The sequence below is a fragment of the Muntiacus reevesi genome, chromosome 7, assembly GCF_963930625.1.
Source record: "Muntiacus reevesi chromosome 7, mMunRee1.1, whole genome shotgun sequence".
Taxonomy (NCBI): domain Eukaryota; kingdom Metazoa; phylum Chordata; class Mammalia; order Artiodactyla; family Cervidae; genus Muntiacus; species Muntiacus reevesi.
The window spans coordinates 83,382,804-83,404,254 of record NC_089255.1 but is presented as its reverse complement, the minus strand read 5'-3'; the positions used below and the strand labels follow the sequence as shown (position 1 = coordinate 83,404,254).

Sequence of the window (21,451 nt, the reverse complement as noted above, 5' to 3'; positions counted from 1 at the left end):
CTGGGCAAATTTCATGGAAGTCACTGCCTCAGAGACCTGATAACATCTCCAGCCTTACAGGTGCGATGCTATCATTCAAGCACCTCCCATGAGTCTAGCTATTGGAGGAAGCAATCAGGAGATGTGGTTCCAGCTATAGTCTGACTGTTGACCACTTAGTCAACCCCTATGGGGTTTCTTGTTCTTACATGCTTGACTTCTGATTGTCTTCCATGTAGGCTATTTGTCATCTCTCCAGCTAGATTTTAGCACCATGAGGACAGGGACATTGACAAATTGTGCTTCCTTGTGTGACCCCTCCCCATACCACGCCCAGTACTCTGCCAAGAACAGAGATGAGGCTCAGGAAATATCTTCTGAACAGAGAAGATTTTCAGAACTCCAGAACTCAAGCCTAAATCGGGTATTGCCAGTCTCTGCTACAGCAAAGAAGCTGGGAAGAGTAGCAATTTGCTGAACTGCAAGAGTTGACCACCAAAAGAAAGCAGATGCAAGGTGGAAAGACACAGGGAAGACCCCCAATTTGAAGCTCCCTAAGATCAGACACGGGGAGGGGGGGGAGGGGCTCCCTGGAATGTAGGCTGATCAACCACCCACCCTCAAATCTACACTTAAGATTTACTGAACACCCACTGATATGAAGCACCACACTAAAAGGTAAGGGAGGAGATAAATGCAAGACAAAGAGTACTACCAAGCCTCTAAGCAGCCAACACACCTTGATCTTGACCTACAGCCTTGGGGATGGGTTTCCTCCTCATTACTGGCAGAGGGCAGGTAGCAGAGGTACCCTGGGCTCTAAACAGGGAAGGAGCTAAGTTTAGGGGAGGGGTCTGAGTTCTACAGGGAAATTCTGATTAATTTTTTTGACAAAGGGCTTGATTTTTTTTTTTTTTTTTTTTAGCTCAGCTTCATATTTGCGCTGCTTTCAGTCATCACCTCGGGAGGTTTCTGGGACACACACGCCTCCTTTTAAGGGTAGGTGTTCTCCTGAAATTGTGCTTGTGGTGACATCAGCAAAGGCTCAGTCCTGGTCTAGATGAGAGCAGCCTTTGCCCCCACTTTCCAGCCTCTGCTCCCCTTTCCCCAAGTGCCCAACTCATGGCTGACTTCTCCACCCAAAGGTCCCTCTCATGACAGAGCAGACAGCCAATGACCACAGGCTCCTAGAACTTCCCCAGTGACTCAGTCGGGGAAGAGGAAAGAAAAGGGGACATCTTTCTAAGCACCAGGCCAGGAAAGGCGCAGATGCAGACCTCACTTTCTCCAACTCTTGGAGAAAATAAAAAGCTCCATTGAGATGCTTTGGCACTTCCACCAACCCCCAACCAGATGCCAGCCCGCAGCAGCCAACAGTTGAACTCACATGTCTTGTGTGCTGTTCCCATACTCAACCTCACCACTCCCTGCCTGGCGACAGATGGTGAAATAGCTCAAAGCAGAAGAACTGTTTCCTTTGTCTGATATGTCACATGCGGTCATTCCTGAAAGCAGCTCATGTGACCATGTGTGCATGCTTAGTCGCTCAGTCGTGTCTGACTCTGCGACCCCATTAGCCCGCCAGGCTCCTCTGTCTATGGAATTCTCTTGGCAAGAATACTGGAGTGGGTTGCCATACCCTCCTCCAGGGGATCTTCCCAGGGGTCAAACCCAGGTCTTCTGCATGGCAGGCAGATTCTTCACCAGCTGAGCTACCAGGGAAGCCCCTCATGTGACCATACATGTTTCTAATACTCCCAAGTTTTCTTCCGAGTCTGATTGGGCTTTCTTGGTTGAAAGACCCCCACGTCTAACTTTCAGAGGTGAAACTCAGATCAGAGGGCTTACTCACAGGCAGGCCGTGGAAGAGTGGTTTCTTAAAAGGCTGCCACGAGCCAGACCCAGTTCCTCCCATTTCAGGTTGAACCTCCAGAAAGAGACAGGCTGGGCCCTAGGTAGTTTTTCCCTAAGATGCCAACTTCATAAGCCCTGCCTCATGGTCCCAGAGAGATCTGGAAAGAAAAAGAAATCTAAACCTTGCACCAGAAAAACTATTAATTACCCATATCTACCACCATCCCCAGAAAGTAATACCATGAGCTCTGGCCTGGGATTTAGGGAGTTACCCAGCTCCCCTCCTACTTGGCCCAACGCTTCCACCACTAGTCACTCCATCAAGCTTACAGTCTAGTCCCTCTTCTCTTAGATGTGAATTCAGGAACTTTTCTTTTCTATTGCTAAAGTCTATGGGGTCTCAAAGAGTCAGACACAACTGAGTGACTGAACAACAACTCTTTCCTCAGAGCTCAGAATGTGGGTTGGCGCAGAGTAGACATTCAAGAAATATTTGTTAAGTCAGTATATAAAGGCTGTGGTGCATTGTCTCAAAGAAACCATAGCTCCCAAGAACTGACATAAAGGTCAGAGTGCTTGGCCCTATAAATGGAGAGTATAGCCCTTAATGGGCTTCCTGGGTGGTGCTAGTGGTAAAGAACCCGCCTGCTAATGCAGGAGATGTAAGAGATGTGGGTTCGATTCCCGGGTCAGGAAGATCCCCTGGAGGAGGGCGTGGCAATTCACTCCAGTATTGTTGCCTGGAGAATCCTATGGACAGAGGAGCCTGGTGGGCTACAATCTATAGGGTCACAAAGAGTCAGACACAACTTAACGACAAACCAACCAGTCAGCGTAACCCTTCATCCAAGGTTGTACCACATGAGACAGACAGCCAAGGGGGTTAGAGCCTTCATTCACTGACTCTCATTTGTCACATTACCTGTGGTCTGTCAACTGGGGAAACACCCAGAGGCTGGCCGGAATGGATGCAATCCAGTATAAACAGAATTCAAAGAGAAACAAGGACTGATGGCCAGGGGCCTGTGTCAGTTACTTGCAAGGGACAGAGATCTGGCCCACAGTGGGGACGCCCTAGTAAAGGATGTAGATTTTTGTGGAATAGCATGAGAATACAAGGTTAGCACTTTTGGGACAGATGATGGGGTCCTCTGTTCCCCAAGGAGAGACAGAAGAATTTTAGAGAAAGAAAAGTCAATTATCACAGCCACAAAGATGGTCTGAGCCCCACCAGTCCCCGCTTGTTACCACGGATCAGCACCACCCTTAGGTGGTTGGGGGTGGTGGTTTGGTCATTCAGTTGTGTCCGACTCTTTGCGACGCCATAGACTGTAGTCCACCAGGCTTCTCTGTCCATGGGATTTCCCGGGTAAGAACACCAGAGTAGGTTGCCATTTCCTTTTCCAGGGGATCTTCCTGACCCAGGGATCAAACTCCGGTCTTCTGCATTGTAGGCAGATTCTTTACCAACTGAGCCACCAGGAAAGCCCAACTGTAAGGGGCCTGGGAGAAAATGTGGTAACACCAGGACCACCCTGAGGAGAAGACACCTTACCCCCGGGACCCGTCTCCTGAGAGTGAGGACTAAGTCAGCTCTGTGTTCTGCCACAGCGGCTACTGCCTACATTGAAGACAGGAGCCATCCAGGGCATACAGAGATTGAAAAGCTGCTTTGTGCCAACCCCTGGCAAAAGGCCCTTCTTGGGATCAAAAGGAGTTAGAATGGTCCATAGGACCTCAGGAGCTGCATCATCACTCAAGTCAAAAAGATCAAATCAGCAGGGATGCTCTGGAACCCAGGAGCTGTGGGAGAGGCCCCGACAACCAGAATGACTGGAACTTTTTCTGAAATCAACAGCTGACTGTAAAATCAAGAATGGCAAGCCCTGTAAACCAAGGGTGTGGCCCCTGATCCAAGGTGGCTCTTTACCAGGTGGCCAGGACCTGATCTATATACAGAAAGCCTTTTACTTTCTAAGTGTCATGGCAAGTCTAGAGACTTTTTTTTAAGGGCACTGAAGGGGCTTCCCTGATAGCTCAGTTGGCAAAGAATCCACCTGCAATGCAGGGGACACGGGTTCAATTCCTGGGTCAGGAACATGCCCCAGAGAAGGGATAGGCTACCCACTCCGTATTCTTGGGCTTCCCTTGTGGCTCAGTTGGTAAAGAATTCGCCTACAATGTGGGAGACCTGGGTTTGATCCCTAGGTTGGGAAGATCCCCTGAAGAAGGCAAAGGCTTCCCACTCTAGTATTCTGGTCTGGAGAATTCCATGGACTGTATAAGTACATGGGATCACAAAGAGTTGGGCACGACTGAGTGACTTTCACTTTCACTTTCAAAAACCCACATTTGCACAGAATTTCACAGTTTTTAAGGCACCTGCACATCCAGCATACAAACAGCATCAAAACCATCCAGCGAGGTGAGCAGCAGGAAGCCCACAGCACAGACTGAGACACAGCGCCCTGGGAGGGGCCCATCCTTCTCTCCACCTCATAACTGAGTTGGCTCAACTCGCTGAAGTCACAGAGCTGATCAGCAGTGAGGTAACATCAGGAATTCTGTTGGTCCACTCCCAGTCCTGCTCTCTTCCCACAGAACCTCGCTGAGCCAGGCTTCAAGCAGCCACACAGCCCAGGAACACGTAGTCTGAGACCCAAGATAAGCCAGGGACCAAAGGGGTCCTTTGCAATGGGGTTTGTTACATAACTAAGGGATGTGTTTGGGTCATTATAGAATGGCTAACAATTACTCTGCACCTCTTATCAAAGTTCTTTCTAGGGGCGTCCCTGGTGGTCCAGTGGCTAGGAGCCCATGTTCCCAATATAGGGGGGCCTGGGTTCAATCCCTGGTCAGGGAACTAGATCCCACATGCCCCAACTAAGACCTGAAACAGCCAAGTGAATAAATAACTTTTTTCTTAAAGTTCTTTCTGGACAGTGGGTCAAAAGGCAGTACAGTAACTGGAGACAATGTCAATATCTCTGGGTGTCTCACGGTGGTCTGATCCCTGCAAACACAACTTCCTTTCCCTCACAGTAGCCTTGAGAGAACCAAACATTTCCAAGGAGGACTGTCATTGTCGTTGTATAGTTGCTCCCTCTTTTGCAATCCCATAGACTGTAACCCTGCAGGCCCCTCTGTCGGTGGAATTCTCTGGGCGAGAATACTGGAGTGGGTTGCCATTCCCTGCTCCAGGGGATCTTCCTGACCCAGGGATCAAACCTGCATCTCCTGCTTGGCAGGCAGATTCTTTACCACTGAAACACCAGGGAAGCCCTAGGGCTGTCTTTACTCCACAAATAAACCAAGGAGTTATCAAGATGCCTGTCCCAAGGCTAGAGGCTGAGAATGCCTCTTGGCAGCCAGGTCTTCCCAGGTCTCACCCCCCAAGTCAGCCAGTCTCAAAGAAGGAGGAGCTTCTCCACCTGCCACTCTTCCCAGGACCAGCTTCCAGGGCTGCTGAGGAAGCAGGTGGAGGGGATTTTCTCAGGAGGCCCACTGACACATAAAATGTGGAAAAGATTAGTAGGAGGGCTGGGCCAAGCTGCATTTTTCCTCCACCCACCACTCCCATGCTCCTGAGGCCCTGGGTGACATGTTGCTCGATGGCAAATATATGCTCTGGAATCTCCCTTCAGCAATGAGAAGACAATACCCCAAAGATAAAGGGTAAAACCAGAACACCAGTTGTCTATTTTTCCATCTGCATGTTCTCAGTCCCCACTGCATGCCCACCAGGGCCTCTTCTGGCCTGTTTTCTATAAACAAGGTCTTGTGGGGGGTGGCCTATTTCTAGAAGGGTGGTGATGCCAGCACCAACCTAATGCATCAGTGGAGGGAGTGGACAGGCAGGTCTGCTTAAGTTCCTTCCTGACCTATGGCGTCAGGGAGGAGGATCAGTGAGTGGTATTTCTAGGACAGCAGCTGAGCTGAAAGAAAGGCCTAGACCCAGAGACACCTGAAGGGTGCTGCGAACCTGAGTTTGGTGGGCAGGGAGAAGACGGATGTGTACTCAGTGACTGTCTATGGAGGCTCCTCGGGATCAGGAGCTTTCACACCTCGTTGAACTTGGGTGTCCACCTGTTAGGCTGGCTTCCTCCTTACAGATAAGGAAACTGATGCCCCAAGAGGGCAGGTGTCCAACCAGAGGCCCCAAAGACAGGGGCTGGCAGAACCGGGCCAGGGTCCCATGGCTCCCATATCGGGAGTTCTCGGGCGTATCACAGCCCCCGGTGGAGAATTAAAACCCCAGAGTCTAAAGTCTCACCCTGGAGAGGGTAATTCCTTGGATCTGGCCCCCTAGGCCTGGCAATCTGCATATCTAACAAACATCCTCCCCTTCCCCCGCTGGAGGATGCTGATGCTGGAGCTTCATGGAGCTCACTTAGAAACAATGGCCCTTTGCCGCTCCGAGGACTCCCCAGGTGGCACTAGTGGTAAAGAACCCGCCTGCCAATGCAGGAGACAGAGGAGATGAGGGTTCGATCCTTGGGTTGGGAAGATCCCCTGGAGGAGGGCATGGCAACCCACTCCAGTATCCTTGCCTAGGAAACCCCAAAGACAGATAAGCTTGATGGGCTACGGTCCACAGGGTTACACAGAGCTGAATATGATTGAAGTGTCTTAGCAGCCCCCAAGGACAGAAATCAAGAGCTAATTCTCAGCTGCTGCCTCCCTTGGAGTCCCAGGCAGGAGCAGATGGTGGGACCACGGCGGGCTTCTGCCTAGCTCCTTGACAGAGAAGAAATGGGCCTCTGAGTTCACTGACTGGCTCCGCAAACATGTCGAGCGCCAAACAGGAAGCCCAGGTCAAAGGCCTGAGGAGGCGAGGATTGCTCAAGGGGGAGCCGCCACCCCAAACAAACAGCTAGATGCGACAGACCCTGCTTTAAGGCCATGACTCATGGCACCTCACTTCCTACATTTCTGAGTTGGTGGGCACAGCAAATGGCCCTGAGCAGAGACAGCTGCGTCCAGAGTCAGCAGGGCAGACGCAGCCAGGCCAACACAGCACCGTGGGAGTAGAGATCAGAAACGTCCAGGGGAGGGGAAGAGGAAGAAAAGTAACTCCCCAATCTTGCTCCAGCTTCTATCCCCCTCCCTCCTGGAGTCCACAGAGTTGTCCAATCAAGAGTGATCACCTGGTAACGAAAGGGATTTGTGTTCCCCTCCTCTCTAGAGAAAGACTCGGATGGGAGCCAAAGCAAACACCACTCCACTCATGGTTCCGGGACACTCTGTCTAATCCCGAGAAGTTGACGAGCAACGGAAAGCCAGCTCTACTCCCAATACCCTCCTGCGAACGCACAGTGCCCTGGTACTCTCTGTCCTCACGCTGGGGCAAGCCCTCATCTCCAACCATGTGTGGCTCAGAGGTCAAGCTACAGATTTCAACAGCAGAGAAAAAGAGAGATGCTTGGAGAAGGGGGAAAAGGCAGAGGAGTCCGGATGGGTCGCCAGAACATGCAGGATACTTCCCACCCCTGAATGACTCAGCAAAGACAAAGGCCCTTAGTCCTAAAGAAACAAGAGAAGGGAGATGCTCCCCTGGGTTAAGTTTGGGATGGTGCTAGACAGAAGTCAAGAGACAGAAAAGAAAGGAGAGCAAACACCCACTTGCACCTTAACCCCATAGCTCTTTATCATCTCTGACAGTGTTAGTCGCTGAGTTGTGTCAGACTCTTTGTGACCCCCATGGACTGTATAACCTACCAGGCTCCTCTGTCCATGGAATTCTCCAGGCAAGAATACTGGAGTGGGTTTTCATTTCCTTCTCCAGGGGGTCTTCCCAATACAGAGATCGAACTGGGGTCTCCTGCATTGCAGGCAGATTCTTTACTGTCTGAGCCACTGGGGGAAAAGCCCTGATAGGGATCTCTGCTAGGGATCCAACCAACTCACACAGGGCCGTTTGAGGTCGGGGTGGGGGGAGGTGAAGGCAACGGAAGGACATCCTGTTAACAGCTTTGTTAAGAATCAGGCAGTGGAAAGCGGCTGTGTCCACCTGATAAGCCTGGGCACTGTCCCCCCTTCAGTAGGGTCTTAGGTTTGTAAGACTGAAGTCTGATGCATGGGAGCTGGCCCCGTACATGTATCCCCCCCGAGACTCTAAAATCTTCACCACAAATGACAGGTTCCATCAACCACACACTGGGAAGGTAACACCGCCTCCCAGCACCAGCACAGCTTTTAGTCTGAGTGGTTCTCAAGAGGAACAAGTCCCCATCAGGACACTGCCTGGAAACTTCTAGAAAGGCCCACTCTTCCCTGTTCACCCAATTCCTGGTCACTTCATTCATGGAGAATCGGCTCATAACCGTCACCTCCTTGGGGATGCTGTCCGGCTGGGTCCCCCGGACATTCACTCTGGTGCGTGTCCTCCCACAGAGTGAGCCCTGAATGTCCTCTAGGCGTGGACCCTTAAGCCTGCCACACAGTGGTATAATGAACATTTAAGTGTTGGTCTCTCTTTCCAGATCAGCAGCCAATTATCTGTGTTGAGTAGTGACAGCATCTGTTCTTCATTTAGCAGATAAACTCTGCTCACTAAATGCCCTCCTTACTCCTCTCATCCACCTTTTGCAGTTGCTGTTCAGCTGTCCAGTCGTGTCTGACTCTTTGTGACCCCATGGACTACAGCACGCCAGGCCTCCCCCGTCTCTCACATCTCCCCCAAGTTTTCCCAAGTTCATGGCCATTAGCCAATATTTCCTGCGGGCTTCCCAGATGGCTCAGATGGTAAAGAATCTGCCTGCAATGTAGGAGACCTGGGTTTGATCCCTGGGTCGGGGAGATCCCCAGATAAGAGAATGGCAACCCACTCTAGTATTCTTGCCTGGAGAATTCCATGGATGGAGCCTGGTGGGCTACAGTCCACGGGGTAACAAAGAGTCAGATACAATTGAGCGACTAATGCTTTCTTTCAATATTATCTTCATCTTACAAAAAAAGAAGCCAAAATTTAGAAAAGTTAAGGTCCTGCCCAAGAGTACACAGCAGGGCTAAAGATGGTGTTCTAACCATCGTGGGCCCAGCAGAGTTCAAGGCGCCCTGTAAGGACTGAATAGATTTTTCCACTGAAGGAATAAGATTGAGTCATGTCAGGAAGACAATCTGGGCATGAGAGTCCCTTTCGACAACCACCTGAGCTCTCAGCTACCTGACTGGTCACCTTACTTCCCGTCAGGAAAGGAATACTTGTTTACTAGTAAGTATGACCATTCGTAAGCGCCTGTTATGCCCAGAGCCCCGAGACACAGGAAAGATGTATTAGTCAAGGTTCCAGTCCTTTGGCAAGCTTCCCATTTAGAGGAGGTGGAGGAACAGGGGAAGAGGACAGGAGAAAAGTTAAGGAAGAGGGGAAACACAAACCATGGGGAAACAGAGGCCAGTATCCATGGAAACTCAGCCATTACACAGAAGGGCAAGGACCGCCTTCCTCCAGCAGAGACTGACAAGGTGATGGCCTTTCTAGAAGTTTCCAAACACCAGCAGTGTGTAGCTTGTTTCTTTGGCAGTAGAATACATACATGTATAAACACACACATATATGGCCTAACCTTTACTATTTTCATTGTTTCTAACTGTACAGTTCAGCGGCATTAAACGCATTCGTATTCTTGTGCAACCATCGCCTCCATCCATCGCCAATACTTTTCATCTTCCCAAACTGAATCTCTGTATCCATTAAACATGAGCTCCTCACACCCGCCTGCCCCAGCCCCACCAAAACCACGATTCTACATTTTGTCTCTATGAATTTGATTACTCGCAGTACCTGTGGTATAATAAAAATGTATTTAGTCTTTGTCCCTGGCTCCTGGCACAGAGCTCTAAACCCTGGGCTTTTCTGAGTGATAGGAGTGTCCTTTGTGATTCGTAAGGATCCTGTTTCCATCACACCGGAGCTCATGCTATGGGGTGACTCAGACTGGGGCCCCTCTAGAGCCTTGGGATGGAGCTGGTCTCCAGAAGCTCAAGTGATTAGAGTTTGGGAACTTTCAGCAAACCCCCCTCCCCCTCCCTGAGAACAGAAGGGCAGCTGGGAATTGAGCTCTAGAAAAACTCTGGAACCAGGAAAGTTCCGTGAGGCTGGTGAACACGTGACATCAAAGTGCTAAGGGGGCGGCACCCCGCAGAGGCTCTTGAATCTCCTCCACTTGGCTGTCCCTGACTTGTACCCTTTATAATAAACCAGGAAAAACAGTTAAGTAAACTGTTTATCTGAGTTCCCTGAATCATTCTAGCAAATTACAGATCCTGAGCAGGGCTCATAGGAACCCCACCTTATAACTAGTCAGTCAGAAATATAGGAGGTCCCTAGGACTTGCAAGTGGAGACAGTCTTGTGGGTCCAAGCCCTTAACTTCTGCGGTCTGCACTAACTCCAAGTAGTTAGTGTCAGAGTTGAACTGAATTGTGGGACACCCAGTTGGTATCAGGGAAAGTCAGAATTGGTTGGTGTCAGAAAAAAAAAGACAGCTCAATACCTCACACAAGTAGAATTCCAGAATATCTATTTTTGTGGCTACTGTATTTAACTCAGCACAATGTCTTTAAGGTCCATCCATGTGTAGCATGTCAGGATTTCCTTTCTTTTTAAGAATGAATAATATTCCATCATGTGTATATTTCACATTTTAACAATCAGCCATAGATGAACACTTGGGTTGCTTCTACCTTTTAGCGATTGTGAAGAATGCTGCTATAAACATGGGTACAAATATTTGTTCAAGTTCCTGCTTTGAATTCTTTTGGGTATATACCCGGAAGTAGAATTGCTAAATCCTACGGTAATTCTATTTTTAATTTTTTGAGGAAGTGCCATACTGTCTTCCATGTGACTGCATCATTTTACATTTCCATCAGCAATGCACAAGGGTTCCAATTTCTCCACATTTTTGCCTACATTTATTACTTTTTTCTTTTTGACAATCATCTTAAGGGGTAATGAAGTGGCATCTCATTGCAGTTTTGATTTGTATTTCCCTAACGTTGAGCTTTTTTTCATATAGTTATTGACCACCCATGCATCTTTCTGGGGAGAGAAATTTCTCTTTAAGTCTTTGGCTCATTTTTAAATTGGGTTGTGTGTTCGATGTTGTTCAACTGCAGGAGTTCTTTATGTATGCTGGCTATGAACCGCATATCAGATACATGATTTGCAGATATTTTCTTCTATTCCACAGTTTGCCTTTTCATTCTGTTGAGAGAGTCCTTTTTACATGAAAGTTTCTCATTTTGATGTAGTCCAATTTATGCTACTGTTGTTATAGATGCTTTTACTGTCACATCCAAGAAATCACTGCCATCATTACCAAATTCAGTATCATGAAGATTTTCCCCTACGTTTTCTTCTAAGAGTTTTATAGCTTTTCACAATACCATTTGTTGAAAAGACTGGTGATGATCATGTGTCCTTGTAGGTTCATCAGCTGTAACCAATGCACCACTCTAGTGGCGGTTGTTGACAATGTGAGAGGCTACACAAGAAGCAGATGTGGGGAATATATGGGAAAGCTCTGTCTTTCTCTTAATTTCGCTGTGAACCTAGAATTGCTCTAGAAAACAAAATCTATTTTTTAAAAAATGCTGTCCTTTTCCTCTTAAATGGTCTTAAATGGTCTTAAATGACACTCTTGTTGAAAATCATTTGACCATATATATGTGAGGGTTTATTTCTGGACTCTGTACTCCTTTGGTCTGTAAGTCTGTCTTTACGCTGTCATGATTACTATAGCTTTGTTATTAGTTTTGTTAGTTTTATTAGGTTTATTAGACACATCAAGAAGTGCCAGATCTCCAACTTTGTGATTCTTTTTTTTTATTTATTTTTTTATTTATTTATTTTTTTTTTTTTTTCAACTTTGTGATTCTTTTCCAAGATTGCTTTGACCACTCAGTGTCCCTTAAACTTCCGCATATGAATTTTAGGATGCATTTTTTTTTCCTTCATCTGTAAAAAAATCAGGATTTTGATAGTGATTGTGCTCAATTTATAGATTTATACTACTGCTTTGTGTAGTATTGACATCTTAACAATATTAAGGTCTTCCAATCCATGAACACAGGATGTTTTTACATTTATGTATGGCTTCTTTAATTTTTTTCAGTAACACTTTACTGTTTTCAGTGCACAAGTCTTTCACTTTGTTAAATGACTCAAGTGTTTTCTTCAATGCTACTGTAATTGGAATAGTTCTCTGACTCTCTTTGGGGATTGTTCATTGTTCGTATATAGAAACAACTGATGTAAAATGTTGCAAGTTTGGTCCCCTTTGCGCTCTCAGGTTTGCAGGAAGGCACCAGAGAGGGGAGGGGTGAGCTTGAGCAAAACGGCCATGAAACTTCCTACCATTTTGCATGTGATTTTTTCCTCAGTTGGGTGTTCGCTTGGGTGCTGTAGATCTTTGATGTATAGAAATCCCATAGGGAAGGTTATTTTAGCCAGTTTCTCATTTATTTAATGTTTTTGTGGGAGAACAAGAGTGTGGAGCTTCCTGGTCCACCAGCTACTGATGTCACTCTTCAAGGCTTTAGGCTTAATCTCTAAGTAGTGTATCTTCAAGGACAGAGCTAAGAAGCCAGACTGGTCAGAGCAGGGGGAAAACTGGGAGGGAACAAGAGACAGGCTGGCTAGGAAAGGCAAGGGAGGAGGGGCCCTGGATGCTAAACTGAAGACGGAGACTTGATTCCACAGAATCATCAGACCCTCAAGACTGCCTGCCAACACAACACGGCCAGGACAGAAGTCAGGCCAGGCTCCCAGAGCCTCCTCCCATGCAGTGCACTGAGCTGAAGGTTAAAGAAACAGGATTAGGAGCTTCTGCTGTGGTTCCACCTCACAGGCCTGCAGGACCTCTGCCACCCTGCCCCACACTCCCCAGGGTTCCAGGATATTTTCAGAACCTCAAGTGAATCAGAATTATAATCGCTGTCCCAAGCCCACCCTCCCGTCTCAATCTGGAGAGTGACTGAGATCCCAGCTCCTCCACCTGGGAACGGGTCCATCCTACCGCAGCACAGACACAGCAGCCCTGACAGGCACCCGGCTCCAGGCAGGAGGGCGCCTTCCCAGGGCACAGTGCTCCTCTCTCCTGGTGATTTCACGTCTGATCACAAACCTCGCCTGGGAAGCCAGGTGGAAACACAGGCGACTGGCCTCTTCCCTAGAGGATCTGATTAGGAAGTCCAGGTGAGGGCCCAGGCATCTGCAGTTTGTCCTGGAGCCAGAGGCGAGGTAAATGGGCACCATTTGAGGGAGTACTGGTCTAGTTTCCTTCCCGGAGTGGCCTCTGAGCTCACCCACCTGCCTGTATCTTTGGTGAGGGCTTTGCATGAAGGAGAAACCAGAACTGGCATTCAGTTCCTCTTTACCTTCCCTAGAAGTCTCACCCTAGAAGTCTTATATGACCCACAATCTCAAAACATGGACAAAAACAATAGCATAATTTTTGAGTTTCATCAGAATAAAAAAAAAAAAAAACAGATTTCATAAGCTAGACTCCAAAGACAAAATATTGCATTATTTTGGTTATATGCAGTACCTAGAATAGGCAAATTAATAGAGACAGAAAGTAGAATAGAGTAGCGATAGAACAGAGATTATAAAGGAGTTACTGTTTAATGAGTACAGAGTTGTTGGGAATGATAAAAAAATTTGGGTATAGATACTGGTAATTCTTAAACAACACTGTGAAACTACTTAATGTCATTGAACTGTATACTTATAAATGGTTGAAATTATGAATAAGTTATAATTCTACCACAATTTAAAAAAATTTTAAGTAAAAATCTGGTTTCTGGCTTCTTTAAAGGCAACAACAAAGGAGATGGTCTGATAACATGAGATGGTCATGCTGTGTATACGAACGGTTGGTGGAGGCTGAAGCAGCTGCCAGTTCAGCTGGGACACGCGCTCTCATGATGCTGTGACCCCCCCTCCTGTGTCACTTCTCCTTCCACGACCTGGCTGCCCCACGAGCATTAGAGGGTCGGTCCTGGCCCTACCCCTTCTCATGTCAGTCTCCACCAGCCTTGCCCTGGCTCTTCCAGCCCCGGCCTGGTCCTCTATCCCAGCCAGAAGGGGAGGTCAGCAAGTAGCCAGCCACGTGGGCAGGTGCTTCACATGCCTTGACAATGACCACAAACAAAAGCACACAGGTGCTGGCCTTCACCTCCCCCTAGGCAACACTCAGACCTTGAGAGTTTCTCTGACACGGCAACAGCCAGACTGATAAGCCTGCACTTTCACCCTCCCACATGCTCGGGAGTCTGGAACAAGATGAGGCTGGCCAGCCACCTCTCCTGACCTTGACTCCTGAGTCAGCCTCAGGGACACCCAGTCTCCCTGGGCAACTGATGACCAGCCAGTCCAGCAAACACCACCTCCTCAAGACTGGACTCACTTTCCTAGAGCCTGCATTTATCCTCGAGAGCCTGATTTCCAAATGCTTGAAATATGATGAGATTCAGGACCCAATGCCCCCAAATATGGGACCTTGGCATAGTGAACATTTTAAGCTGAAGGAGTTTGAGAACTGCAAAGCAGGAAGGTCACTCTGACCTCCTCTGACCTCCTCTGACCTCCTCCACCCTCCACCCCATTCTTCCCCAAAACAAGCCTTAAAACCCTCCTGTGGGAGGTACCCTCCTGGCACCCAGAGGAAGGGAGCATCCTTGTCTCGGAAGATAAAGGGACACTGCAGAAAAGAATCCCAACAAACAGGCCTTGACAGTGCTCCCGATCTACAATGATCTCAGACCTATCCTATCACACTCCTCTGAGTGTCCACTCTTCTCAAACCTGGCACAGAAGTGCACAAGTCTGGACTTCCCTGGTGATTCAGTGGTAAAGAATTAGCCTGCCAGTGCAGGAGACATGAGTTCAACCCCTGATCCAGGAAGATCCCACATACAGCAGAGCACCTAAGCCTGTGCTCTAGAGCCTTGGAGCCACAACTGCCGAAGCCCACAGACTCCAGTGAATGTGCTCTGCAATAAGAGAAACCTCTGCAATGAGGAGCCCGCACACACCTAGAGAGTAGCCCCTGCTTGCTGCAACTAGAGAAAAGTCCACGCAACAACAAAGACCCAGCACAACCAAAAATAAATAAAATCTTTTTTTTTAAAAAAAAAAGAAGTGCATAGGTCTAACTATTGCTTCATTTCCTCACAAACACTCCCGTGTCACCTAATATTTATAATAAATAATTATGCATAATTTGCTTTTATTAACCTGACTTTGTCCATTTCATTTTTAGCTGGGGACTCTAAGACAGTCAAGGAAAACTTTTTTCTCCCCTCCACTTAGCATCATCATTCCAGACATAGTGGAAAATGTTGCTAGTCTGTAGGTCTAAAATACATGCCAACTTCTAAAGACTCACCATGGAAAAAGAATGTAAAACAGCCTCTCAGTAATTTTATTATATTGATTACATGTCAAAATGCTATGTTGGATATACTGAGTTAAATAAAATATAGTTCTAAAACTGACTTCACTGTTCTGTTTACTTTTGCAAACAACTTTACATTTTACCTGTTTTTCATGTGGCTCCTAGAAAATTTGGTCATGTATGTGACTCGTGTTTGTGACTTTCATTGTATTTCTATTGGACAGGGCTATTCTCCATAGCCCACAGCCAAGGGTTCTGTAGAACTCTAGGGTGACTGTATTTTCTTCACGTTGAAAAGCAAACTGATTCTCTCTAGTCTTTTTCTGGGTGGCGCTATGCTAGGAGCTGCCCCGGGGCCTGGGAGGAAATCCCTTCTGGTCTCAGCGCTGGAGGCTCCTCATCCTGGCTGCGGCCGCCTTGAAGATCTAATCCTGCTCCCACTTCTCCTTCACCCCCATGCCACCAAGGGGTCACCAGATCTCACACAAGCCTTTCCTCCCCGCCTGGCTCAATAACAATGTGTCCACATCACTCAAAGCCCCACTCAGATGGTTCTCCCTGGAAACAATGGGACCAGTGTCGCGAACACTGCGGGACTGCTACCACCTGTGCGAGGGTCCCAGGCAAGTGCCTCAGCTGCGGTCCCCGACTCCCTGTCCACTCTCACCCCAGCTCAGATCCACTGGTTTCTTCGCCCTGGAGCCTGGAGTCCCGCCTTCCTGAGGCTCAGGCAGGCAGAAACAGCCCTTCTGTAGGCAGCGGGTGAAGTGTACCTGCTCAGTCACATCCAACCCTTTGAGACCCCATAGACTGTGGCTCGCTGGGCTCCTCTGTCCATGGAATTCTCCAGGCAAGAATACTGGAGTGGGCTGCCATTCCCTTCTCCAGGGGATCTTCCCAACCCAGGGACTGAACCCACGCCTCCTGTGTCTCCTGCATGGGCAGGCGGATTCTTTTACCACTGAGCCACCTGGGAAATCCATCAGGTGAGGAGGCAATGCTGATGCCTGGAACGTCAGAACAGAAGGCAGGGGCTGGCTCACAAATTCTAGACAAACTGCCAGACACTGTGTCACCACCAACAAACCTTCAGACACAGGGCCAAAACTTGAAACTCAGAATCTTGCCTTTTTATTTTTAAATATACGCTTTGTCCCCATGAAGACCCAATGATGGCCCACCGGTAGGGGCTGTGGAAGTGGAACTGGCTTCAAACCTCCTTTTTATCACTCAGGGCCTGCAGGACCCTGGAAAAGCTTGCTTCATTTATTTGCATCTGAAGTTTCTCACCTGTAACAACAGAGACAATCCACCCACCTCAGAGGCTTAAAAAAAAAAAAAACAAAACGAAAGCATATGGGTGAAAAAGTGCCTTGTATTATCATAGGTGTTTGATAGATATTAGCTTCTTTCTCCTTCAATCTTCCCTTAGCAATGACAAGAAGATAGTAAAAACCTCGTGAAGAATTGAAAACAAATCCTCTATACTCTCATCTGGTTGCTTCTTGTGTGTTTTTTTAAAAAATCTGGAAGTTGGTGCCTGGTACAATTTAAAAGCCTGGGAGGAGAACTCTGAAGGCAAGGGATTCTCTGTAGCCCCAGCACAGCGCCTGGCCAAGGCATCCATTTCTATTCTAATACACCAATCATGGTGGTAGTGATTTAGTCGCTAAGTCGTTTCCAACTCTTGCGATCCCAAAGACTGTAGCCCACCAGGCTCCTCTGTCCACAGGATTTCCTAGGCAAGAATACTGGAGTCGGTTGCCATTTCCTCCTTCAGGGGATCTTCAGGGATCCCCACTCAGATCTGCTGCACTGCAGGCAGATTCGTTACCGACTGAGCCACCGCAGGTTCTGGGTAAATGCCTATTGAGTCAAGGAATGAATGAGGTCAGAATTACCGAGGAACAGGAGTTTGGCTGATCAGTGTGAAGTCTGTGGCCACGAAGAGTAACTCTCTGAAAAGACGCTTATAGTCTGTTTAGTCAGTTTCGTGGAATCTTTTTTTATTCCCTAAAAAAAGAGCTCAAGGTATTCTATTAATATTTCTCCACCATTCCATCACGCCTTACTTAGGAAAAAAGGTTAAAAACACGCCAAGAGCCAAAGTCACCTCTACGTGATGAAGCATAAGCAATTCAGCTTTTCATAAAATTTTTTTTAACTTAGCATGGTGGGTTAAGCCTAAAAGAACACACTAAATTGATGGCTCCATGACAAGAATATATGCTGTTAGGGTGTTTTTCAATGTGAAATTCTTAGCATTTTCTGACCTTGGTGGGGAGTAGGGGTAAGGAATGGCTAACTATTCATATTAAATTTTAAAGATACATTTGGCTTTAAGTTAGGACTTCCCTGGTGGGTCAGATGGTAAAGAATCTGCCTGCAATGCAGGAGATCTGGGTTTGATCCCTGAGTCTGGACGATCCCCTGGAGAAGGGAATGGCTACCCACTCCAGTGTTCTTGCCTAGAGAATCCCATGGACAGAGGAGCCTGGTGGGCTACAGTCCATGGGGTTGCAAAGAGTCAGACACGATTGAGTAACTAACACTTAAACTTTTCCCTCACAGGTGTGTGTGGAGAAGTCTGAAAACCAATTTGCTTTTGCTCCATAGTTAACAAAAAGGGTGTTGGGTTCTCTGATCTCACCAAGCCACCTGAGGGTGCATCTCTCTCCTGCCCTCCCCAAACAATGGGTTTGGGACTGCAGTGATCTAGTCTGAATCCTGTTGGGGCTGCAAATTGACAGCTTTAACCCTCTGGAGACATGAAAGATCCTGCCCCGTGACTCCCCGGCTTCACCCTCGGATACAGAAAACATCCAGCAATGTCAACCCCACCAATAACGCCGCAATGGAGATTTTCAAATCCGTGGCCACACCACCTTCGAGAATAGGGGGTTGTAAATGTCACCCTCAGTACCTATTTTTTAATTGCCCTGAACAAAAAGATCCAACTGGCTTCTTCCCCAGCCCTCAAATCCATTCAATCTTCTGAATGGTCAAACCCACAGATTAAAGAAGACTGGATAGAGGTTTTATGTTGCCTGCTTGTGTTGAGAAGGCCTGTCTGTTGCTTTCACCGATTGTTTACGCTATTACCCAAGTGGCAGGACTCACTGGCCTGAAAAAATTTAGCTCAAGTTACCTTTCTGGTGGTAAACAGAATGACAATTCACCTTTAGAGAAGTTTGGAAATTTCTGACCCAAATAAGAACTTTCTAAATGAAAGCTTAAACATTCTAAATCAGCGGTTCCCAACCTTTTGGCACCAAGGACAGGTTTCGTGGAAGACAATTTTTGCACAGACTGGGAAGGGGTGGATAGTTTGGGGATGACTCAAGCACATTACATTTATTGTGCACTTTATTTCTCATCTAATGCCGCCACTGATCTGACAGGAGGTACCTGTCCATGGCGCAAAAGTTAGGGACCCATGTTGTAAATGTAATAAACAGGGAAGAGAAAACAAGCCTTCAAGAACTCAGGGTTCCTGGTCATTTCTTAGATGTGTAGGCACAACTGCATGTGCTTTGGAAGAAGTGAGGACCCCCCTCCCCCAGGCAGCGGTCCAGATAAAGAAGGAACCCATAAATAGCTGTCTCAGCTGACACAGCAATCAGACTCACAAGTCCACCTTTCTGGGTCATTGACAGAGATGCAAAGAATTTGATATTCTCCTTCCCAAAAGGAGGAAAGACAAAGGATTAAGATATGAACTTTCCAGGCCTTCTGATGGCCTCTAAGCCTTGGAAACTCAGAGCAGGAATTTGGTTCCATCCTCCTGGACTTGACTTTAACCCTCAGGGTAGGCATTTGACACCAAGCACTGCGTACACTGTCCTGGCTCCAGCTGTGGATAAAAAAGGTGAGCGCAGCGCCAACACTGCTCTGCCTTTCCAGGTGGTGCAAGAGATGCTGCGCTCCGGGAAAGCTGGTTGGACAGGCAAAAAATACCCACCAACCTCCGATGACACAGAATAGTCCCACGCCCAGGGGCTATTCCCCGAGAAAGACGAGGTTTCCTGTTCAAGCTGGTGAAGTAAGTTCAGGAATGAGATCATAAAGACAACACGTGTTCCAGAAGCACGCTTTCTGCTGGAGGAAGAGAAACTGCGGACGACAGCAAAGGCCCTTCCTTTCGTCTCCCCACTTCTCTTACATACTCACTCAGTCACACTCACGCACGCACGCACTCAGTCACACCCAGCCACAGTCAGCCAGAGTCACAAACACTGCTGAAGTCAGAAAGGTAGTCTTCACAGAGTGAAGCAGTTTGGTACAACGAACACCCTCAGTCCCACAGTGACCACCAGCCACTCCTCTACCCACCTGATTGCCAAAGACAGCTATGGAGCAGGCGGTTGACACCTCGTTAGCCCCGAACCAGACGGAAGCAATGCGGGAGGGCATACCCAGGATGAAGACCTGGGCCACAGAGCAGATGACCTGGCCCAGCACAGTGACTGGGAAGAGATGTGGCTTCAGGCTGCCCAGCTTCACCCAGGCCCCCAGGCAGTTGAGAGCGGAGCCAGCGAGGGCGATGGTCCGCAGGCCAAACTTCTCCAAGAGCCAGGCCACCGGCAGGAGCAGAGGGATGTAGGTCAGCATGTAGCACATGGACAGCCAGTCGATGGCAAAGGCACTGACCCCGTAGAAGCTCATGAAGATGTTATTGATGGAGCCGTACTGGATCCACTGGAAGGCGTTGCACATGGAGTAGCAGCTGAACACCAGGACCACGGCCCACCGGCGCTTGCTCACCTTGATCACGCTAAGATCTTCAGGGCCTGAGCTGCTGGGTTGGATCAAGCCACTGGGTTGAGCCAAGGTACTTGGGTGGGCCGAACTACTAGGGTATACAGAGACACTGGGGTGGATCGAGACGCTGGGGTGAGCCGAGACGCTGGGGTGGGCGGAGACGCTGGGGTGGATCGAGACGCTGGGGTGAGCCGAGACGCTGGGGTGGATGGAGACGCTGGGGTGGATTGAGAGATTGGGGTGCTCCTGGAGCGCCGAAGTTTGCGAAGGGGTGCCATCGTGGTCCTGTTGGTTAGGGTCTTCATTCACCATGACCGCAGCCTCTCCTGGCGACCTAAGCAGGTGCTGACAACTCGAGTCGACTTAAAGGACAGTGGTGTCGGCTGATCAGCTAGAACTGACGTGGCGCTTGCCCAGACTGCCCCGGAGGAATAAACTGAGTCCCCAGGCTGAGTAAAAGCCGCGAGTGGGGCACCTTCGCTCAGCCCCAAGCTTCGGCTCTCACTCTTCCTTGCCGTCCTCCCTCCCGGACAGCTGTCCTCCTGCAGACCGGCCGGAGCCAGGTCCCGGCCGCTGGTGCCTTGAGTGCCTCGGAGGCGTCCTGCCCACCTTCAGCCCCTCGGTCCTGGTCACAGTTTTCTCCCGGCTGCACAGCCACTCGGCTGGAACTCCAATTGCTCCTCGGCGGCTTGCGGCCTCGCCCCCTCCGCACACGTGACCGCCCCGCCCCCGCCGCGCGCGGCTTCCCCACCCACGACCCCCCCACCCCCACCCCACCCCACCCCACCCCGCCCCGCCCCCACAGCCTCCAGCCTTCTCTAGCCGCTGGCCACCGCTTGCGGGTGCATTCCTCCCCCCCACGCCCCAGGCACCATGGAAACCGCCCGGTTAAACCTCCCACCCTGGCACTGCTTTCTCAAATTCATTTGCCCCCTCCCGGGGCACTCTGCAAGAAAATGCCCTCCGCCTTTGCGAAGGTAATCCTCTAAAGAGTCTCCTCCCGGTCAGTCCGCATTCCCTGCGCGCCCACACGGATGCCCGGCGCCTCCAAACGGCTCTGTGGTATCCAAGAGGGATTCTCGACTTTTGCCCACTTGACTGGGCTCCCCAGCCCTTGCTGGACTTTCGGAATAAAGACAGATTTGTAGATTTCCCCCGGCTGGTTGCGCTCCTGGGGTAAAGGCGAGAAGCGCAGACTTACTTCCCCTCTTTGCTTTCCCTGCGAACCTGGTCTTACATTGGGGAACTCAGATTTGAACCTGTTCAGTAGGACACTTCTTCCTCGATTGATCCTCGGGGCGGCCTCCTAGGCGACAACTTGAGGGCGGAAAGAGAAGGGAGTTCTAAGACGATATAGACCCAGCGCAGGTTTTGTGGTGAGGTGCCCAGCACAGCGCACGAAGTTAAGTGGTCTCTGCACGCAGGTGGCCCTACGCTGCCCCCTGCTGGTGCACA

The 21,451-nt window shown here is 48.9% G+C and overlaps 1 protein-coding gene across 1 annotated transcript in view; it reads right to left on the bottom strand.

Annotated features, from left to right (window-relative positions):
• Positions 1 to 20,674, bottom strand: part of FLVCR2 (FLVCR choline and putative heme transporter 2) — a 59,937-nt gene extending 39,263 nt beyond the window's left edge. Inside the window, exon 1 of the mRNA XM_065940174.1 lies at positions 19,568 to 20,674. Coding sequence (XP_065796246.1) covers positions 19,568 to 20,308 — 741 coding nt within the window. The 5' untranslated portion in view covers positions 20,309 to 20,674. The remainder of the gene's footprint in view (positions 1 to 19,567) is intronic.
• Positions 20,675 to 21,451: the final 777 nt, after the last annotated feature.